Source organism: Octodon degus, unplaced genomic scaffold (assembly GCF_000260255.1).
Source record: "Octodon degus isolate 3935 unplaced genomic scaffold, OctDeg1.0 scaffold00171, whole genome shotgun sequence".
NCBI classification, from domain to species: Eukaryota; Metazoa; Chordata; class Mammalia; order Rodentia; family Octodontidae; genus Octodon; species Octodon degus.
The window spans coordinates 2,244,074-2,265,530 of record NW_004524747.1 but is presented as its reverse complement, the minus strand read 5'-3'; the positions used below and the strand labels follow the sequence as shown (position 1 = coordinate 2,265,530).

Here is a 21,457-nt window from a genome sequence, read left to right as displayed (position 1 = left end):
TGTGCATCTTTTCAGATGCCATGACAATGTTAATCATTTTACCTGAGTAATTCTTCCATTTCTCGTTACCTGGGGGATTGTTAATGGCTGAGACTACTTCTCAGACTCTTTGCTCCCGCTCAATCAAGCCGTGGAGGCGCCAGTTTACTTCTATTGATCAGTGGGTTCCTGACAGCCTTTGCCACAAGGAAGCAGCATCATCCTTTTTTAACTTAAAGGGGAACAGAGCGTCTTAAAGTTTATAGCTAAAAGCTTCTAAGCATAGCATACAAACATTTTAACATGCTGCTAATTGTTCTGTTTAAATAGTCCAAGCAATATTTTAGAAATCTGCCAAAGGCTGAACTCACGTGCCGTGATCAGATAGCAAACCCATTTCAAATGCTTTTTTAGGCCTTTTTAATTAGACCAAGATACACTTCATTCCCATTCCTTGACATCAAAGGTAAATAACTGCGATATATCAAATGGCGCCCACGAAGGGTGCCTGCACTGCCTGCCACGTTGTCATTCCCCCCATTACTTGCCCATTTCTCCAATGTGTTTGCTGAAAACCCAGCGGGCCACGGGCTTCCCTGAGCCACCTCCTCTGCTCTCCATCCAGAGCTCTGAGTGATAAAAATTCAAGGATATTTACTCAAGAAGCCTCGATTTGCTCCCTGATATTCTGGGCTGAATTGCATTTTAATATGAAAGAATGAAAGGACCCCCCACGCAGAAAGCAGATCAGACTCCAGGCTCTCTCCTCGCGGCCTTGGCTGCGCATTTAGAGGGTCGCAATCTCTCTGGTGAAATAATTCCTTTCTGTAGGAGAAAGCTGTTTTTCTCCACTCCCGCCGTCAAGGTAAAGGCTGCTAATCTAGCTCCCCTTGGAAGGAGAAATATTTGAACACTGCTGCGTTGCTCTGTACAAGAAGATGGCAGTTTTGTGAAAATTCATTATATGCCCAAATGCTTTTTTTTTCTTATTTAAGGTTTTATTTTGTTGTTGTTGTTAAAATAAGTCTAGTTTTAATTCAGCACGCTCGGGCCAGTGTCGCTGGGCTAACTATGAGTTTGCTGTCTCAAGACTCTCAGATATCTGAGATCACTCACCCAGAAGCGAGTTTTACATGATTTTAGAAAATGTTCAGTGGAGGTGCTTTTGGTTCTGTCCGTGGGTGACCTTAATTAAGAGCCTTAGAACAGGGTGAGGAGGAGTCTTCTTCTGTCCTCAAGGAGTCTTCTGTCCAGACGGTATGCTAGGATCCATGTCATGTCAGCCCGCCGACCTCAGCCTTCTCGGTACTGGCAAACACCGAAGCCACACCGCCAAGCTGCCCAAGCAGGACTGGCTGCCCTCAGGGACCTGAACCCGGTGGGAAGGTTGGGGCGCCCGGCATATGAGCGTTGGCTCCCAGCTGCTAAGGACCTGTGTAGGTGTCGCGCCCACCACACAGCTTCTGCCCAGCTCGGGCTCCTCAGGTTTGGCTTGAAGCGGCGCAGCGGCAGCTTCTGCTTCACTGGATTTTCTCAAACGTGCAGTTTGTAGGGAGCTAAATTATCAAACAGGGTGGGATGAAGGGCAACAAAACGTCCAGGCCCCGCGGAGACTCAGCCCTTGTGCCAGTGTTCCCATTTGATTAACAAGCACATAAGAGGAGCTCAACTGGGTCAGGGGCCCTGCTGGCGGGGATCAGGGAAATGCAGCGTCTGCCCGGGGATGGATGAATGGGGGTGACAGTCTTGGTGGATGGCAGCTTTAGCTCTAGGCTGAAGAGAAAACGCACGGGCCAAGGGACGGATGAATAACGCACCCGGGGAGCTTTCTTCTTTCCTTTCTTCCTTCCACTACCCAAGAATGAGTTAATGAGAATATGAGAAGAGGGGAAAAGGAGAAAGAGAAATCTAGGGCGCGGGGGGGGGGAGGGAGGAGAATGAATATGAATATCATATTCGAGATATGAAGATATGTGATGGAAATAAACACCCCAAGAAAATAAAATCCACGTCTTTCCTGCAATCGCTGCAAACTGTAGAGGCGTGCAGTTCCTGAGCAAGCTCAGCCGCAGCGCCCGCACATCCCCTCCTCGCTCCACCCTGCCCTTTCCCCTCCCGTTCCAGCCCGTCCAAAGACACTGGCTGGGCTCCCCCACCACAAGCCAGAGTACTGCTCTGTCCCGCTAGTGTGTAAGTTTCAGCCTGACCCCGCCCCTCTCCCCCCTCCCCAAGCGCCTTGGTCCCGCCCCAAGACCCGAGTCGTCTGCTCTGCTCACTGATTGGCCAGTGCCTGGCGTAGCCCGGCTCCGCAGCTACGGCTCTCTTCAGCTCTCTCCAGACTCCACAGCCAGTAGTTTGCGGCATCGGGAGGAGCAGCAGCAGCAGTAGCAGTGACGGTTGGTGCAGGGGGAGACGGACGAGCTAGCGCAGACGGCAGCACTGCTCTCGCTCACCACGCCTGGCTTGCCTGGGGGGCACGAACAGCCGCGTCCCTAACCCAGCGCAGGCTATTGGCGCGTCGACTCCGCAGCTTCCAGCTAGAGGGCTTCGTCCAAGATCCGAAATCTCCCACCCCAAACCCATCTCTTCTCACTCGCTCTTACTCCATACTCACACTCCCCGCACCACACTTTCACTCTTCTTCTCTCACACGGTCGCACGCAGCCCGGCACGGAGAGCAGGACAGACCTCCCCAGCGCTCTGGCGCTCGGGAGGGGAGGAAGCCCAAGGCGGCGCAGACAGCGGCTCTCCGGGAGGATGGAACCGAGACGCTCCCGCAAGTAAACTTTGGCGACTACAGAACCGTCGACCGTGGCAGCTGCTGAGCTGGACCCCAACAACATGCAACTGAGCTAGGAGAGCTTCCTACCGTGGCGGCGGCAGCGGCGGCGGCCCTTGGAGGTACACCCCAGCCCAAACGAGGGAGGTAGAGAAGCCCCGTAACCGCGGCTGTAGCCCCGCCTTACCTAGCGGGTACTGTTGTGGCTTCTCCTTTCCTTCTCCCCAAACCCTCTTCCTCTCCCCAACTGCGCCGTTGAAAAGATCCACACTTTGATTTTTTCGGACAAATTGCAATCTCCCGGTTTTCACAAACTTAACCTGGCTCTGGGCGGTGTCGGTAACTTTGATTTCTGAGACGAAAACGCTCGCAGCCCATCAAGTGCTGCGCGCGCGCGTGTGTGTATGTGTGTGTGTGGGGAGTGTGCGTGGAGAAATCCGTGACCATCTCGAACCCCGGACAAACTCGCCCCACAGCCGTCCGACGCCAAGCTCAGGGCGAGGGAGCGCGATCTTGCAGCGGCAGCCTCTCTCCCCTCCCCCTTCTGCCAGCCCCGGGACCACCAACCAGCTCAGACTGATCCCTGAGCGCCAGAGGCGTTTGCCAGCAACTCCGACTCCTGCCTGCAATAACCTCTTTCCCTAACAGGTCTAGAAGAAGCCAGTGTGTCCCCCTCGGATCCCGCAGGGTGCGTTCCAGGCGGGTCATCTCTCCGCAGTGAGCCAGGAGCGCCTGGGGGGAGATCCTTGCGCATGCCAGGTGCACAGACAACGCGCTCGCCAGCCCCGGTGCGGGTGTTCTGCGGTGGGTCGACCAGTGCCTGAAAGGCATCGCCCCAGCTGTCCTCTCTGTCTTCTCCTTTAGTGCTGTCTTGACTCAGCCGCTTGTCCTCTGGCCGGAGCAGACGCCGCCTGATCCGCAGCCCTGCGCGGTTGCGGGCAGTCGCGCCTGGCTAACTTTGAAGGGGGAAAACTGAGTAGCCGGGCTGGAGGGAGGGGGCCCGGGGCCGCGCTGCGCTCCCTTGGCCTCTTGGAGCCCCCGGGCCCCCAGCAAGCCTCCACTGAGGCCACCAAAATCTCAACCTTGGAGCCGGCGCGGGTATATCCCCCGCGCCGCCGGGCCGCCCTGGGCGGGACTCCTCCCGCGGCCTCCGGGGCTAAGGGGCGCGCGCAACAGGCGGCCCGAGACGGCAGGAAGCTGGAGCGACGTCGGCGTCGGTCTCGGAGGGGTGCGGAGAGGCGAGGCCAGGCAGAGCCTCGCGCAGCCATGGAGTCTCTCCTGCTGAAGGTGCTGCTGCTGTTGGCTGTACTGTGGACGCAAGCGGCCGCCCTCATTAACCTAAAGTATTCAGTAGAAGAGGAACAGCGTGCCGGGACAGTGATAGCTAACGTGGCCAAGGACGCGCGGGAGGCGGGCTTCGGGCTGGACTCCCGGCAGGCCTCTGCCTTCAGAGTGGTGTCCAACTCAGCTCCACACCTGGTGGACATCAACCCCGGCTCCGGGCTACTGGTCACCAAACAGAAGATCGACCGGGACCTGCTGTGCCGCCAGAGTCCAAAGTGCATCATCTCGCTGGAGGTCATGTCCAGTTCAATGGAGATCTGTGTGATCAAGGTGGAGATCAAGGACTTGAACGACAATGCACCTAGTTTTCCTGCGGCACAGATCGAGTTGGAGATTTCAGAGGCCGCGAGCCCTGGCACGCGAATCCCGCTGGACAGCGCCTATGATCCGGACTCAGGAAGCTTTGGAGTGCAGACATACGAGCTCACGCCCAATGAGCTCTTTGGTCTAGAGATCAAGACACGAGGCGACGGATCACGGTTTGCTGAACTAGTGGTGGAGAAGAGCTTGGACCGAGAGACAGAGTCACACTACAGCTTTCGTATCACTGCTCTCGATGGTGGGGACCCTCCGCGTCTGGGCACTGTTGGCCTCAGCATCAAGGTAACCGACTCCAATGACAACAACCCTGTGTTTGGTGAGTCTACCTACTCTGTGAGTGTGCCTGAGAACTCGCCTCCCAACACACCTGTCATCCGTCTCAATGCTAGTGACCCAGACGAGGGCACTAATGGCCAGGTTGTTTACTCTTTCTATGGCTATGTCAATGACCGAACGCGTGAGCTCTTCCAGATCGACCCACACAGTGGCCTGGTTACTGTCACTGGTGCCTTAGACTACGAAGAGAGTCGCGTGTATGAACTGGACGTGCAAGCGAAGGACCTGGGACCCAACTCTATACCAGCACACTGCAAGATCACCGTCAACGTGCTAGACACGAATGACAACCCACCGATTATTAACCTACTGTCTGTCAATAGTGAGCTTGTGGAGGTGAGCGAGAACGCCCCCCCGGGCTACGTGATTGCCCTGGTTCGCGTGTCTGATCGTGATTCTGGCCACAATGGACGTGTGCAGTGCCGTTTGATGGGCAGCGTACCCTTTCGGCTCCAGGAGTATGAAAGTTTTTCCACTATCCTGGTAGACGGCCGGCTGGATCGAGAGCAGCACGACCAATACAACCTTACCATTCAGGCACGCGATGGTGGAGTTCCCATGCTGCAAAGTGCCAAGTCTTTTACTGTGCGCATCACTGATGAGAATGACAACCACCCGCACTTCTCTAAGCCCTACTACCAGGTCATTGTGCAAGAGAATAATACTCCCGGCGCCTACCTGCTCTCCGTGTCAGCCCGTGACCCGGACCTTGGTCTCAATGGCAGTGTCTCCTACCAGATAGTGCCATCTCAGGTTCGGGACATGCCTATTTTCACCTATGTCTCCATCAATCCCAACTCTGGTGACATCTATGCGCTTCGATCTTTCAACCATGAGCAGACCAAGGCATTCGAATTCAAGGTTCTGGCCAAGGATGGGGGCCTTCCTTCCCTGCAAAGCAACGCCACAGTGCGGGTTATCATCCTCGACGTCAATGACAATACCCCTGTCATCACTGCCCCTCCTCTGATTAATGGCACTGCTGAGATCTACATTCCCCGAAACTCAGGCATAGGCTACCTGGTGACTGTTGTCAAGGCAGAGGACTATGATGAGGGGGAGAACGGCCGAGTTACCTATGACATGACTGAGGGGGACCGCGGCTTTTTTGAAATAGACCAGGTCAATGGGGAAGTCAGAACCACTCGAACCTTTGGGGAGAATTCCAAGGCTTCCTATGAGCTCATCGTGGTGGCCCACGACCATGGCAAAACGTCTCTGTCTGCCTCTGCACTAGTCCTGGTATACCTATCACCGGCTCTTGATGCCCAAGAATCAATGGGCTCGGTGAACCTATCCCTGATTTTCATTATCGCCCTGGGCTCCATTGCGGGCATACTCTTTGTTACTATGATCTTCGTGGCCATCAAGTGCAAGCGAGACAACAAAGAGATTCGAACCTACAACTGCAGGTAAAGCAAACTTTTCTTTCTTTTTATTGCTTTCTTTGTCTCCTGATGAGTAAGGTGTGTCTGTCTCCCTGTGAAACCTCGTGTTGTCCTTACCACAGAAATGCATGCAGCTTATTCATAGTGCTTCTTTGTGGAGGCTGAAAAGTTTGTGACAGTACAAGTTGATCAATTCTTTTGATTTGACAATTTGCTGGAAGACAATAATTTACTCTTTGAATGGATTCTGTCGCATAATGATGAGCAAAGCAATTATCATTTTAAAATTTGCACAGCTGTCTCCATGAGGTTTTGGTAGAAAAATTAGGAGAGAGCACTAGATAGAGTGGAAGGAGGGAGGGATAGAGGGACAGAGACACACCCCCACACAATTGGGTCTTAGTATTTTGGGGACAGGTACTGAAATGAAAGGGATTGCTAGCAGCTCAGCTCCTCTTTTCTTTAGGAGAGATAAATTCTGGAGGGAGCTCTGGAGTGAGAGTCCAAGATGGGAATCAGATCAGCAAGATGAGAGAACTGGAGTGTATGGGAAACATGAGATTAAGTTTTTAAGTTTATTCTTGGCTTGTTTTGTGTCAAGTCCCCAAATATCTGGCTATATAAAGTGAAATCCTGTCAGACACCTGCATGTGATGGAATATCTGCTTGGTGGGTGTGCAAAGACCAAATATCCTACTGAGTGACAAGACATTGCATCCAAATGTCCCTGTAAAAATAGCAGTCTCCTGGAGTTGCTGGTGCTGTGGCATTAAGATGTGGTCTCTACTAGTGGAGGTCACCATGGGTTATTTTTTCTTAGAAGTGTGTGCAGGATGTGTATGTGTTGGAGGAGCAAGAGGAGACTAGAAATGAGTGGAGAAGATAAATGTGGAAACTCAAATGACATGTAATATAATTTCTAAATTTCCTGAATAGTATATTAGAGGGTCTTGCTGAAGACTTTACTTGTGATTTGATAGAAAGATAAGTCTTAATAATATCTTGAATTCACTTTAGAAAAATACATATAATTTTTTTCCAGCAATGTCTCATCAAAGTGGTTGAAAAAGTTGTTTTTTTTTTACTTTGCTGAAAATGAATGATAATGCTATTTCCAACCAAGAGGTGTATGTGTGTACACACGCGCATGCGTGCATGTGTGTGTGTATACACTTTCAGCACACCTACACATACAGTGTGTCATTTGTGCCATCTGTGCTTGCATGTTAATCAGTCAAAATACGTTTCTGTAGGTCAGATTGATATTTGACACCCTCTGAAATGCACATTTCTGTGACTCAGAGCCCCCTGAATATGTAACAGCCATGCAATTATTGTTTCCCTTTTACTATTCTCTGCATTACACAAGTTAGTAGACAAATGCTAACCACACATGAATATCAATCAGATGCCATAAAAGAGCAGCTGCAATGCCTCATAAATGCTTTAATCCTGTTACTAGTGAAATGGCCATGACTTTTCTTTCCTTCAGCACTGAGTCATTTCAGATGGCAGAAATGGAAATTAATATTGCTTTTACCTTTGAAACCTGTGACTGCCAGTGGTGATTTTTCTGGGAGAAAAATGCAGGGTTTATAAAAATTTTTTACATGGAGATAATGATAGAGTGCACACTTTTAAGCCCTTTTCTCAGTCTAAAGTTAATGTTTAAGTCCCTTTCTTTGATGAAAAAGAAATAAGCTTGAAATAAAGATAGTGAAGGCTTTGTCACCTCTTGGTGATGTAGTATGACTAGAAGTGAGAGCTTGCTAGGAAAATCATTAAACAGGGAGCAGAATATTTTGAATGGGGGGATGCAAATCTTGGTGCTCTCAAACTTCACCCAAATGTGTACTGTGAAAAACATTCTCTTTTCTGTGATGGTGTGGGATTGATGAAGTACAGTTTAATTAAATAATTGGTCAATACAGAAAGGGGTGTGTAATGAATGTCTTGGTTGAATACATGGATGGGGCATTGCTAAATTTGCCCGTCATGGTAAACAAAATGATTGGAACTTCGAATGTATTTTGCAAACAGATTGAGAAACAAAATCAACCCTATTTCTGGGACTTGGGGCATTTTATATGCTCCCAAGCTTCAGTAGCATCAGTTTACCTTCACTGCAAATCTGCTTGGGCACCAAGTGAAAGGGTGAGGGAAAGGCAATTGCTTAGCTCTGAGCTGGGGTCAGAGAAAGAAATTCCCTCCATGGATGTGCAATTTCCCCATCTTCTCAGACTTCTTAGAAATCTAAAGTTCAGGAGAATATTTTTCAATGTAATTAAGCAGTTTTCTTCTTAGGTTGTACAGAGTCTTTTCTTGAAATGCATTCATTTATGAGACTTGCAAGATGGTCTGCAATTGCTTCTTGAATGGGGCTCACATTTTTGAATTCAGACAATTACTTTTGTCAGTGAAAATACTGGCAGTCTTTCCCTTGTAAAGATCAACTTGTATTATTTATTAATCTTATTGTTTTGCTGATTATTGCCCAGAAATTGAATTTCCAAACAATAAGCTGGATTCATTATGTGCAAAGTAATAAAATGACACTGAGAATCTGGTTACATTTTAATGTATTTCTTTTGACAAGTCTTCTAATTCTTAGTATCTTTGAGGCACATAGCTGGCTCTGTGTCACTGTTAATTAAATTGAGCTCTTTATGTTCCAGTTGCAGCACAGCTGCTTGTAGGTACACCTGAATGGAGAAGGATGCTGAATGCACTAACCTTTAAATTCCTTTGCAGTAATTGTTTAACCATCACTTGTCTCCTCAGCTGTTTTAAAAAAGGACAAAACAGCAAGTGTCTGCATTGCACCTCGGCTTCTCCCATTAGCGAGGAGCAAGACAAAAAGGCAGAGGAGAAAGTGAGCCTAAGGGGAAAGAGGTAAAAAGGCATCCCCCTCCATTCAAATGGGGTTAGCTATCAGATTACTCTAGGAGAGGAGGGGGTGGAGTGGAAAGCTGAAGGGATCTGGGGAAGAGCTGAGAGGAGGGTGTGGAGAAGAGTTGCTAAGAAGATATCAAAGGACAGGGTCTAATATACCCCAGTCCAAAACTGATCACATCAATAATAGAGGAAGCAGATTCAGGGCACTTTCCACACAGCTAATGCCTGGAGGAAGTGGAAAGGAATTTTTTTAACTTTATTTCCTCCTCTGTTAAATTGAGACTTGCTTCTTACTTTACCTGCGAGTTTCTTTGGAGTCCAATAAAGATCCAGTTTTAAGCATTTTCAGGTTTTCTTTCTAGAGGCTCAACTTTCCCCATCCCCTCATTCTGCTTATTAGCCACTCAAAATAAGAACTTACAAATCCAAAGTATAGGACCTTTTTGGGGGGAGGGGGAGTGGGAGGGTCCTATGTTTAGTATGAAAGCTTCATGGCTCTCAGCTTGTTTGCTCATGTGAAAGCACAGGAAGAAATCCGATGATGTAATGCACCAGAATAAGGAGCTGGAGCAGAAATGGGGTGCAACCCTCCAGGATGCTTAATGTTTATTAATCACTGTATGGTTTAAGAGGATATTATGGATTCATGCTGCCTTTTCTATCATATAGAATCGCTGAGTACTCCTATGGGCATCAAAAGAAATCAAGTAAGAAGAAAAAAATCAGTAAGAATGATATCCGCCTGGTACCCAGGGATGTGGAAGAAACAGACAAAATGAATGTTGTCAGTTGCTCCTCCCTCACCTCCTCCCTCAACTATTTCGACTACCACCAGCAGACACTGCCACTGGGCTGTCGCCGCTCTGAGAGCACTTTCCTGAATGTGGAGAACCAGAATACTCGAAATACCAGTGCCAACCACATCTACCATCACTCTTTCAACAGCCAGGGACCCCAGCAGCCAGATCTGATCATCAATGGTGTGCCTCTGCCTGAGGTGAGTGCAGATAAATAGCTCTGTGAGGCCTTCTCAGATAATCCTTCTTGAGTCGCCTGCTACACTGTAGGCTGCTCTGCTGTGTATCCCCACAGAGTTTGGCTAACTTTTCTGCCCAAGCCAGTTTCCACACCTAGGGTTTGCTACCAGGTCTTCCTGCTGGGCTGAGGGTAACCTAATGTACAGGTTTTTGGTTTTGGGAATGGGAACTCAAGGGGTCTGACCTTGGTTGCAAACAGGGCATGTTTGGCCCTAAGCGAGTTGAAGTAGTTTACAGGAAAGTCACACACTGGCGCTGAAAATAAATGAAGCGCACTCATGCTTGGGGGTGGGGTGATGGGCTGTCACGTGAGTTTAGCATTGTAATGCCCACCTTTACTCTTAACTGCCTCACACCATTTTGCAAAAAAAAATATGGATGAGCTGATTTATGAGAGGCAAGCAATATTTAAAGTCACTTTGCCATTTTTTTCAGTTCTGGTAATGTCTGAGAATTGAGGAGATTGAAGCGTCACTAATAAAATTTTTAGGAATTAGTTACTTATTTGAATTAGCTGTGTTTCCTTTTACTGTGTTTGAATGTTTTCAAGTGGAATTGTTTTAGAAAAACACAATGTGGTCAGAAGCTCAATGGCTATTGAAATATTTCAAGGCAATAATAGGGTGATAAGCGATGATGGCACCTGGGTGGAAGTCTACAAATGAAAGAGTTTTTAAATTTGTTTCAGTTTTCTATGGATTAAATCCCTCTTTGGTTGGAAATTTGATGCACTGAGTGTGTATGCTGTCTTCTAGGCCACAAATGAAAGTGATATTGTAAAGTTGGAGAAAACATTTGCATTTATTAAAACAGCTTCACAACTATATTCTTGAAATTCCTAATCAGATAACTTAATAGATTGTATTTCAGTGGATTATGAAAGATAAGTCCAGAGATATTAAGTGAATTACTGATACAGAACAGGTTATCAAAAGAGGGAAGAATATATCACAGGGTTCTATAGTTTCCAATGATACATTTCTGTCTCAGAAATAATTCATCCAGGATATCACATACCTAAAATGGCTTCATATTTTTATATTGATTTCCTAGCTCCTAAAATATAATTTCCACCAGAACTAATGGGACAAAAAAGCAATATTTACTGAACACTGATAATATAGTGCTGGCAACAAAAGCATGAATATTTTCTGTTCATAACTCTAAAAATAATGATGTACTGAAAGTCTACTATTACACCAGGTAGTCTCAATTATAATTATTAATATTCCTCAATACTACTACAATGTAGACCCTAGATCACTTGGACTATTGCTTGTGGACCATCAACAATTTAGCAAAAAAGATAAAAAAAAAAGTAGTGCTGTATAATAGAATAACCTCTTTCTATAGAATTTTTCTTAGTTTTCTCATCTACAAAATGGGTACATCTGCCATGCGGTGTTATTCCAAAGAATATGCCCTTTTGTAATGTAAAAGTTCTTATTCATAGATGCCCCTAAATGAAGGATTATCTTATTAGAGCACTGGGGAATCCCTATCAGCAATGGTCTGCTCACGGAAGTTTGCCTCTATAGGCACCTGTCTTACAACCAAAAGTAAAGATAGACAGGTTCCATATAGATAATACTTACAAATGGTGTGGTCAGACTATTCATCTGGTTATTAAACAGTGGAGGTGAAAAAGATTAAGGTTGTGGGTGTAATTATTGACATTGCTGCTGCTTGGGGAGATAGACAAAATCCTGAGGAATGAATCCTGAAGACATAGCAATCATTTATACAATCATTTCCAGGCACTAAGCAAATGCTAGCCCCAGTGTCTACAAATTACATGGAAGGGGCAGTAAACATATGATTATGATTGTGTGATTTACTGAAGATCTTGATATCCTTCCTGAGATTTCCTGATTGGCAGAATCAACAAAATGTTTCAATTATTTAGAAAAGCTGAAGTGTCAGTTCTGATGCTCTTCTTGACTCACAAAGCCAAATGCTGTCCTTGTGTAACAAAATCACACAGATCTGGTATGTGGGGATCAGATGCCATATACTGGATAGTGTGAGACTGACCATGAGTCTTTAATATGCAGTCAGTCTTGGAGAATTCAATCAACAAACTCATTTAGAAAAGGGGTAGAACTATCATTTAACCTTTATGTATTATAAAATTCTCCATGGGGAAAATGACACTTTCTTTTGTCCTGTACTGGAACCCTATAAATGTGGACTGAATTGAATGCTTAGGTCCAGTGAAGTCTGTAAAAGAACAGGAATGATTCACTTATCTATTCAACTGCTATGTGTCAAGTGTGTATTTTTGGAAAGCACTACTTTAGATTTTGGATTATAGTGTAGAAAAGGACATTGTAATAGGAACAAAAAATCATAAATAGGTGATTTGCAATATGTCATTTTGAATATTACCATAGTGTACAATGGGATTCCCAGTATAGTAATATCCTGATATATTTCTTGACTTTTCTTTATATTTTTTTATTATTGATTAGTACAGGTAAGGCAACATATTTATTAAGCAATTACAGCACTGAATATTAGTATGGAATTCTATGGAAATTTCTCTGTTAAATTATGTTATTTACATTGTCGTTTATATTATTTCAATAAGCTGTCTTTTCATCTATTCACTAATTCAACCCACTAACATTAATTGCACATTTAGAGTGTTCCAGACACTATATTTATTGCTTGTGAGGGATACAAACTAAAATATTTGATCTTTGGCCCCAGGGAGCTCATAAGGTAACAGACAAGTAAACAGGTGCTTTTGACTCAGGATAGCATTTATTTCTTGAATACATGTTAACATCTTTCAGATTGGGACCAAGGGTCGTTACACTGTAGGTTATCCTGCTGGACTACGTTTTGTGACAAAACCCTTCCCTTCGTTAACTGCAGAATCTGTTACAGGTCTTACTTGAAATGGCATTTTGTATGAGTGGAGTTACAACTGCTGAGTTTGCTTACTATTGCTGTTTCCCCTTCATCCTACTTTGAAGTTTATCACCATGATATTAGATCACATCAGTAAGCATCTTTATAGACTCAGTTGTACTCCACTGTGTAGCAGATACCATGGAAATTCTAAATAAATGTAAGATGTAACTAACTTCTGTCCTCAGAGTTCACATTCAGTTGGGAAGCTAAGATTGCCTACATGATTTCACTGGTAAATAATGTAAGCGAGTTCTTAATGACTTGTTACTTTGCTGGCTCCTTGGTATTCCCTTATCCTTCTATGACAGCCCTGCCATCATTCATAATTTCACTGTTAAATTCTCAAGGTTTGGTGGAACTAAATTGAGGGTAATGTTTTGTTTCTGTTGCTTTTTTTTCTGGGGCTGAGGCTCTCACCCAAAGACTGGAGCCCTAAAGATAACTTTTGTATCAGTGTATAAACCTAGGCATGTTTGAACACTTAGCTCTAGAAACTAAGGTAAATGTAATTTTGAATATAGTTTGGTAGATAAGGCAAAGAGAATGGAGAACTGCTCTAGAAAATTGAAATTTAGTTTTTTCCTATTGTAGAGATAATGCTGCATAGGATTGCACATCATTATTTATTTGTTCCCTGGTGTTGGTTGCTAAGTTCTCTATGTGGACCTTTTTGCTTTGTACACAAATTTGGGAAGGCAAAGTGGAGGATACTGTTCCTATTTATAAAGGAATTGTAGAATTAGTGATGCCAGATATCTTTTAAATGTTTTAAGTTGGAGGGGAAAAATTGCATTCATAGCCATATGGTTTACTTAGTTTATAGGCTTAGAATGTGTATATAAATGAGAATATGCTTGTGGGAGGGTGGGGGAAGAATGAAGAAAGGGGAAACATGGTTAAAAGAGGAAGAGAATGTAGAGGATAGTAGGTTTTTTGGTTTTGAAGATATTTCTAGAAACATTTCAATTTGTTTTGAGAGGTCTGTAGTATGTTTTATAATCTTTAGAGCCAGTCAAATAGCTCAGAAGATTAAAGTGCCTGCTTAGGCAGAACAGGGCCCCGGAGTTCCATCCCCAGGCCTGCCATGCTGGCCCCAACCCTGAGGGGCTGCTGAAGTGGCAGCTGAGACTGGGCATGGTGGCGCGCTCCTGTAATCGCAGTACGTGGGAGACTGTAAACAGGAGGGTCACTACCAGTCCTGTCTATGCAGTGAGACCCTGTACACCCTGGCCTAAATACACACACACACACACACACACAAAGACCAAAAAACAAAACAAAACAAAAAAACCCCAAACAAACCAAAAACCAAAAAAAAAAAAAAAAACGAATCTTATGACATGGAAGCAAACCTTTGTTTGCCATCACGCAATTGCAGTCATTCTTAGAGGAAGCAAATAAAACTCATTTCTTCTACTGGGGATGGAGTCTTGAATCGCATCTCTTCCTATCCTTAGGAGGGGTGAAGTTGTACAAATGGCCTCTTTTGTGTGACATTTAAAATCTTTAGTTTTCTCATGTTGAATATTTCTGAGATGACAATTATAAGGGATTGAATGATTATAAGCAAGAAATTCTAGAATTCCAGTCATAGTTGCATAGGGATTTAGTTTTTGGCTTCAGTCTTGAATTTTCTTGTTATATGTTCTGACTTTCACCGGAAAAGTGTAGTATCTTTGATCTGACATATTCTAAAAAGGTGTGTGTATGTGCGTGCATGTGTGTGTGTGTGTGTGTGTGTGTGTGTGTGTGTGTGTGTTCTGCTGTGGTCACTCATGCATCAGCTTCGTAAGTAGTGATGGTGTTTTGATGGTGTAGCACTGGAAGAGTTTGCAGAACAAGGTCACATGTGCCAGCCTGCCTTGAATGTATCCAATTGTCTTCTAAAGAAGCTTAAATACATTCTCATATTAGTTCCCATAATGAAGATAAAGCATCAGTTAGACTTTTAAAAGAAAAATAAAAACAAAGAATGAAATAGCTCAGTATGCTTCAATATTTAACATTTTAAAGTTGGGGATTAACAGTGATTTGAGGGAACTCTGGGTTGGAGAGAGCAAGAAACTTATCAGATGGCAGATAGAAAAAGCACTAGAAAATTAATGGATATGATGAGGCTCATTTGGGGAGCACAGAGGTGATACAAAATATTTTCAATTAAAATAAATTGATGAACCCTGTAGTGAGCTTGTTTTTAAAAATTTTAGTTTTCTATTATGACGAGATGTTGAAATCATTTTAATTTTATCCTTAAGGATGAAGAATAACTTTCAAGCTGTAGGAAGAAATAATGAAAAATGATGTAGCCTGCATCTTTCCAAGCAGGTTGCAGTTTTCTTCAAAAATCAAGATCTCCACTGGTACCAGCAGACGTTCTAGGGCCATCTATTGCCTGTATTGTTTTTATCAGCCTGTTGTATATGGAGCTGAGGCAATGTGTTTCTCAGTGGAAATGAGATTGCAAGATGTTGTCCAGAATAAACTGTTCCTCTGTTGTCTCCATGCAACTGCTGCAGAGCTGAGTTAGTTTACATTAGTATTTGCTAATTTATTATTAGCATTCCTTATTGGCAATTAACTGGTTACCTTAGAGATCACTTATCTCCCTGTACACCTTCACTAAAGTTGAGTTCAGCCTGAAAGCTTGCTAATGATCCTGAGATTTTTCTCTCTAGGGGTCTGGACGCAGGACCTTTTCAAGAGAGGGCTCCGAGACACTGGAATTCCTCTTATCAGAGGATCACTTGTTTTCAGTCCCTGTGGCCCTCGCTGCTTGTTCTGTTGTCAGTCACGCAAGGTGAGAGCAGCTGCAGACCCATCCTTTCCTAATCTTGTCCCAGTGCGCTATGACCTCTGTGTATTGTGTCCAGAGGCTGGAGCTAGGAGTTCAGAGGATTACTTATTAAGGATTAGAGGACTAATAAAGGATGATGTCACCTCCTGAAAAAGCTAAGATCTTTCATTTATGGAGCTGCGATGGAGCTAAGGTGTTTGCTTGGAGTTCCACTTGCTGACCCCTCTACATTTGTGTCTCAGTTTTTAGTGTTTAGGGGAGGCCAAGCTTGGCTGGATAGAATGTCTCAGATGTGAATAAATAAAGTGGTTTTTTCAAGAGTCCGCTTTGTGAGAGGTGGGAGGTTGGCTGTGGAGCAACCATTTTCCCGCACTGAGAGGAGGCTTGGTTTCTTGAGGTGTGACTGACTGGTCTTTAATGTGAGCCTCATTTACTTCCAACAATTGAGAGGTTTGAAATAAAAGTCCCAGAGGATCAGTTGTTTGAAGAGGGAAATGCTATTCAAGTTCCATTTCCTCTTCAGCTGTTGTGTAGTTAGGACTGTTTTAATGTGTGGGCTGCACAGCAAGGTCACTCAGCTTCCACTGGGCGTGCACTGTCTGGTAATACTGCCCAGTTGTTACCCACACAAGGGAATGATGAGGAAAGTGTTGCAGCTGCAGGGAGGGTGCTCTGCCAGTTCAGATAACCTGGGCTTACATGCAGAAACTTCATTTACTCTCCTTCAGTGCTTTGTTTAAAAGTTTTGGTCAGAGTCACAGAGCTTCATTACATTCCTAGAAGAGCTATTAGAAAGAACCAGTGTTTGCACTCTACAGTCAAGAAAGTGGAGTTAGAGCAAAGGCAAATGACTTGTCAAGGCATACGACATTTGTGGTCAAACTACATTATATATTACTTGACTGACATTCCTGTGGTATAGCTTCCAAATTCATCTTGTCATACAACAGAGACATACTTTGATGGTAGCTGTTTTCTAGGAAAAATATTAGGCTGGCAATTAGACCACTGTTAATCACAGTACTGGTGTTTTATATTAAAAAACACTATAGTGTATTTTTCATAAAGGAGAGTTTCCTCATATAATGTAAATAAGCAACTCTTAACTGTTTTCCTTTGTCCATCTGATGTTCATGTGTGTTCTTTGTTTAAAGCTAGGCTCATTATATGGAAAAGATCTGTAAAACTTTTGAAAAGTGGGCCAGTTTATTATTCCTGTGACTGATATCAGGCCCTTAAATACTTGCTAGCTAATTACTGGTGTAATTTCCTGTAAACAGTTGCAATCATGCAATAGTGAAAATATACAGAATCCAGAAAAGACAGATCTACGTCATCCAGTTTTAATAAACGTTAAAACTTTACATTTGTTTCATGTATTAAAAAATAAAATTTAGAAATACCCCCTCCCCGTTTTTCACCCTCCACTCTTTGTAATCCTGGGGCTGAAAGAAGAGAAGCCCACCACAAATGTCTTCAGTGCTTTTGGTCTTTTGTTCTGGAGCTCGTTCCTGAAAAGTCTTGAAATCCTCTTTGCTGTCCCAAGTTCTGAAAGCTTCCCAAGTCAAAGAGATTCCTGGATCAGATGATGCATAAGGATTTCTTTGGAATAATCAGAAGGCTTTCTTAAGCAATATTTAAATTTAGCCTTTGAGAGTAGAAAAAAATTACTTTGCATGAAAAAATGAGAGTGATACAGACAAATTGACAGACAGGTGTCAGGAGCAGCTTACCTTATGAGTTTTGAGCTATTTGATATTGAAGTAGGCAAGAAGTTCTGTGTCGAGCGCATATTATCCTTGAGCTCAGCATTTCATGGGCTAACACCAGGACTTCTTGATGTCACATGTGTAAGTGTTGTCTCTGTGTGCATAGTGTTCGGATGCTCCATTAGGTCTCTGAGTGCCAGGGTGGCCACTTTTCAGTTTCTCCCACTGGGCCCCCATCTGGCTGCTGTTCTGTGGCAAGCTGCTCTCCCTCACTGCCACCAGCCCCGGCCTTGGCGGGATCTGATTTTTGGATTATATTCACTCTGAATTTGATTCCCAGAGCATGAAGGGCACCTCTTCTCAGATTGTGTAGTTTGTGCTTCTGAGCAAAATGGCTTGCCTGCATAAACATGCAGGAATTTTATGCCAAAGCTTAGAACAACTTTAGGGGAATATGTGTGTGGTGGGGGGCAAAAAAAGAAAGGTATCATCTGTTTCTCACACTCACACCTCTCACAGTGCCTTTGTGACAGAACCTTTAGGCTGAGTTGATTGTCCACGTGTCTGTAATTTCATGTCTTCAGAGGCCTTTCCTCATTCTTCGATACACTGCTTTTTGTGTCACTGAGGGAATGTTCACAATTCTAATCACAACTGGAAACAGTTTTCCAAATGTGAGGACAAGGCACCCTGATGTGATGAAGCCCAAAGGTACATTGCCCTGGGACTGTTTTTACCTGAGTTTTGAATAGAAAGCAGCCAAATAGTTATTGCTGTGTCTAAAATTCTACTAAACAATATGTTGTAGTGAATATTTTTAATTCATTAGAAATTAATTTCTGAGTCTTAGTTGCTCCTTTTGCCTTTTCTGGACCTAATTTTGCTTGAGGGCCTCCTATTTCTTCTTCATTCACTTGGCTTGTGAATGTGTGATTTGGCCTGCCTATGTGTGTAGGTCATTTGCTATAAGACCATTTCTACATGAGAGGTGCAAGCAGAAAGACTATGTTAGACTGCATTCAGGGGATTAAATTCTATGAATTTTTTAAATAACTAAAGATGTCTTCAACCTAACATTCATATTTGAAATGTAACATGCATGAGGGAGACAAGGCTCTGTAACTTCATATGTCTACAGGTGATAGTGAAATGCTTTTTGGAAAACTAAATCCCTCCTTTCTGTTCCAGGTACCGAGGGCAGGGTGCAAACATAGGCATGCTATACTCGTATGCCCAAAAGTTTTTGTAGTTTTGTTGTGTTAATCATTTTTTAAATTGATGCATTTCTGCTTTCTCAAATACATATTTTTGACTGATGGAGTATGCAAATATTAATGCTTATTAAAAGTAACAATTCAGGGGATAGGCTGGGGATGGTGGCACACACCTGTAATCCCAGCACTTGGGAGGCAGAGGCATGGGGATTGTTGTGAGTTCAAGACCAGCCTGGGCTACAAAATGAGTTCAAGTCCAGTCTGAGCTGCCTTGTCTCAAAAAGACAAAAAAAAATGAGGGGGTAGAACATGATCATGCTATATTAAACAATGTTTTCTGATAGTAATATTTGATCTGACTATAAAATTAAAAAATGGGATAGTTATGGCTCTTTAAGAATAAATCTCAAACGTTAGAGATGAAGTACCAGTTTTCTTTGTTGCAGTGAGCTTGCTAATTTGACATGCATCCTTATGTCTCCAAGTCATTCTTTTTCATTTTGCTTCTACTGGAAGTTCTTTAAAAATGGAAAAAGAGATAGGCTTTGCTGCAGTGAAACATACAGTAAGGAAATGCTTGAAATGGGAAGAAAATTAAAAAAACCTGCTCTTGTATAAACTATACATTGTGTGGTCAACTGACAGAACAAAATCGTGACAGTTGGTAAGCTATAAAAACCATGACATTGGGTATTATTGGAACAACCTGGAGACTTGGTCTTTTCACACCTGATTGTCAGGTGCCTTTAAGAAGAAGATGGTGTCCTCATAGGAAATAGGGAGAAATCGGGTACTACAAAGGTTTGTGGCTATGCATGATGTCATATTAAAAGAAATGGGATAAAAATGTGTGTGATTCTTGAAACACTTAGCTCTTCTTATTGTTGGACCCTAGCATACTCCGTCAGGACAGTTATCTCTGATATGTGAAAGACTCAGAGTTGCTAGATTCCAAAAGATAACGTAGAAATCTGCAGTTCTGGGCATGACACTAACACAATAGATAAAACAAAGTTTAGAAACGCATACAACAATGCTTTAATTTATTGAAACCTATTATTATGAAGGAAACAAAAATGTAAGATACGGAAAATTCTGAAAAATCTGAACAGATGTCAAATTCTATCAAACCTAGAAAAATATGTGAAGAAATTGGCCCGGTGATTCTTTAATTACCCCACCAGCCTTGAGTATAATTCTGTGAAATTTGGCAGTATTGCTTTGATGGGCTTCATATAGCTTATTGCTTTAAGGTTTGAGGCCATACGGTGACATCGCTGCTCTGTAGGTGGTACTGAGAGTAAGAAACTAGCTATGTAGATAATAAAACAGATGAGAGCCCTTTAGCATCTAAATAAGGGCAACCTATTCTGTATATAATGTTTATAATGTCTATTTCATAATTCAGTAAGTTCACTGAAATATTTTCTTGTCTAATGTGAATTCTCTCATAAAGGTAGCAATGTGTGTGGTAACCTTGTTTGTTTTTCTGTACATCTGGCAATGAATAAGGATACACTCTTTTGCTTGGAAAACTGGACCTTTGAAGAGAACACAAATTCACTTACATACAAATTATGTTGATTATCACACTACCTAAAAATTCACAGACCTAGAAGTCACTGAGATCTTCTTTTTAAGTCAGATATTCTTGAGAACTGTTTTGTGTATCATGATAAATTATCTAACCTTTTATAACATTGAAGTATAACATTATGGAAATAAGCAGCTTTTTATTCCATTATAAAGTCAGTCTAACCAAATTATGCAACTTCTAATGGAATTGCTTGAAGCTTCCACTTGAATGTTTTCTCATTTTAATACCTTGCAAGAGAGACAAATATTTTAGTTGCAATTCATGCTTTACAATATATTTCAGTGATTGTCATTCTCTTGGTGATATTTGTTGGCACAAGAAGTATTTCAGCATGGCTTTGTTCGTTTTGCTGTTTGCAATAGATTATCAGCAAAGAGCCAAAATTCAAAGAAAATGTATTTTTGTGGTTATTTTTAATTTCAGAAGAAGGCTAACTGAGCCTTACAGAATCAATATGGGGCACTTGGGGTTTTACTTGAGAGACAGAAATGAGGTAGATTTTCTTTTAAACTAGATTTGATTTCAGAATTATTAAGCCCAATGCATGTTAGAGACTGGTGGATTGCAATTGGCAGGATTTGGGGCCACTGTCTGCAATGGGGCCGTGCATTTCTTTCAGGGAGACATTTGCTACTTCAAGGGAAGAAAAGCCAATGAGTACAACCTTGGGAAGCTCTGGGAAAAAAACTTAGGATTGAATTTTAATATCTTTTTGAATTTGATTTAAACAAAGGTGAAAACTTGAAAAAAATAATATTCTACAGTTTCTAGAGGGCTGGATCATCTTTATGCAATTCCTTTTGTACACTACCCCATGTGTATTAAGTATCATTTGGTACTCATGAGCTTAACTCTATAGCGATTAGTGTGCTCTACCCTTAGAGGGTGTTCATTTATTCAAGGTAAAACCTGCCCCTCTACGGTGGCTTGTTTACAGACTTAGAGAATACACTGACCTTATCAGACCCCAAAGCTACAACTCTTGTTGCATAGGTCCTGCTTTACCTTCGTCTTAACCACTCAGCAGAAAAGTATAAAAACAAAGTATAAGAAGTAAAGCCATGGTGTTATGTTGAGCTGTAGGGGACTCAGGTCAACAATTTCTGACATTGCCAGTCAAGCGGAAGACCCAATACTATTATGGA

The 21,457-nt window shown here is 43.1% G+C and overlaps 1 protein-coding gene across 6 annotated transcripts in view; it reads left to right on the top strand.

The window, feature by feature from the left end:
- The first annotated feature begins 2,338 nt into the window (after positions 1–2,338).
- Positions 2,339–21,457, top strand: part of Pcdh19 (protocadherin 19) — a 166,750-nt gene continuing 147,631 nt past the window's right edge. For 2 of the 6 annotated variants that reach the window (XM_023703483.1, XM_023703480.1), the window contains exons 1-4: positions 2,339–2,880; positions 3,407–6,171; positions 8,929–9,039; positions 9,712–10,039. In XM_023703483.1, the coding sequence (XP_023559251.1) occupies positions 4,025–6,171; positions 8,929–9,039; positions 9,712–10,039 (2,586 nt within the window). In that variant the 5' untranslated portion in view covers positions 2,339–2,880; positions 3,407–4,024. The remainder of the gene's footprint in view (positions 2,881–3,406; positions 6,172–8,928; positions 9,040–9,711; positions 10,040–21,457) is intronic. The other 4 variants (XM_004643328.2, XM_004643327.2, XM_023703481.1 and 1 more) reach the window with 3 other exon arrangements.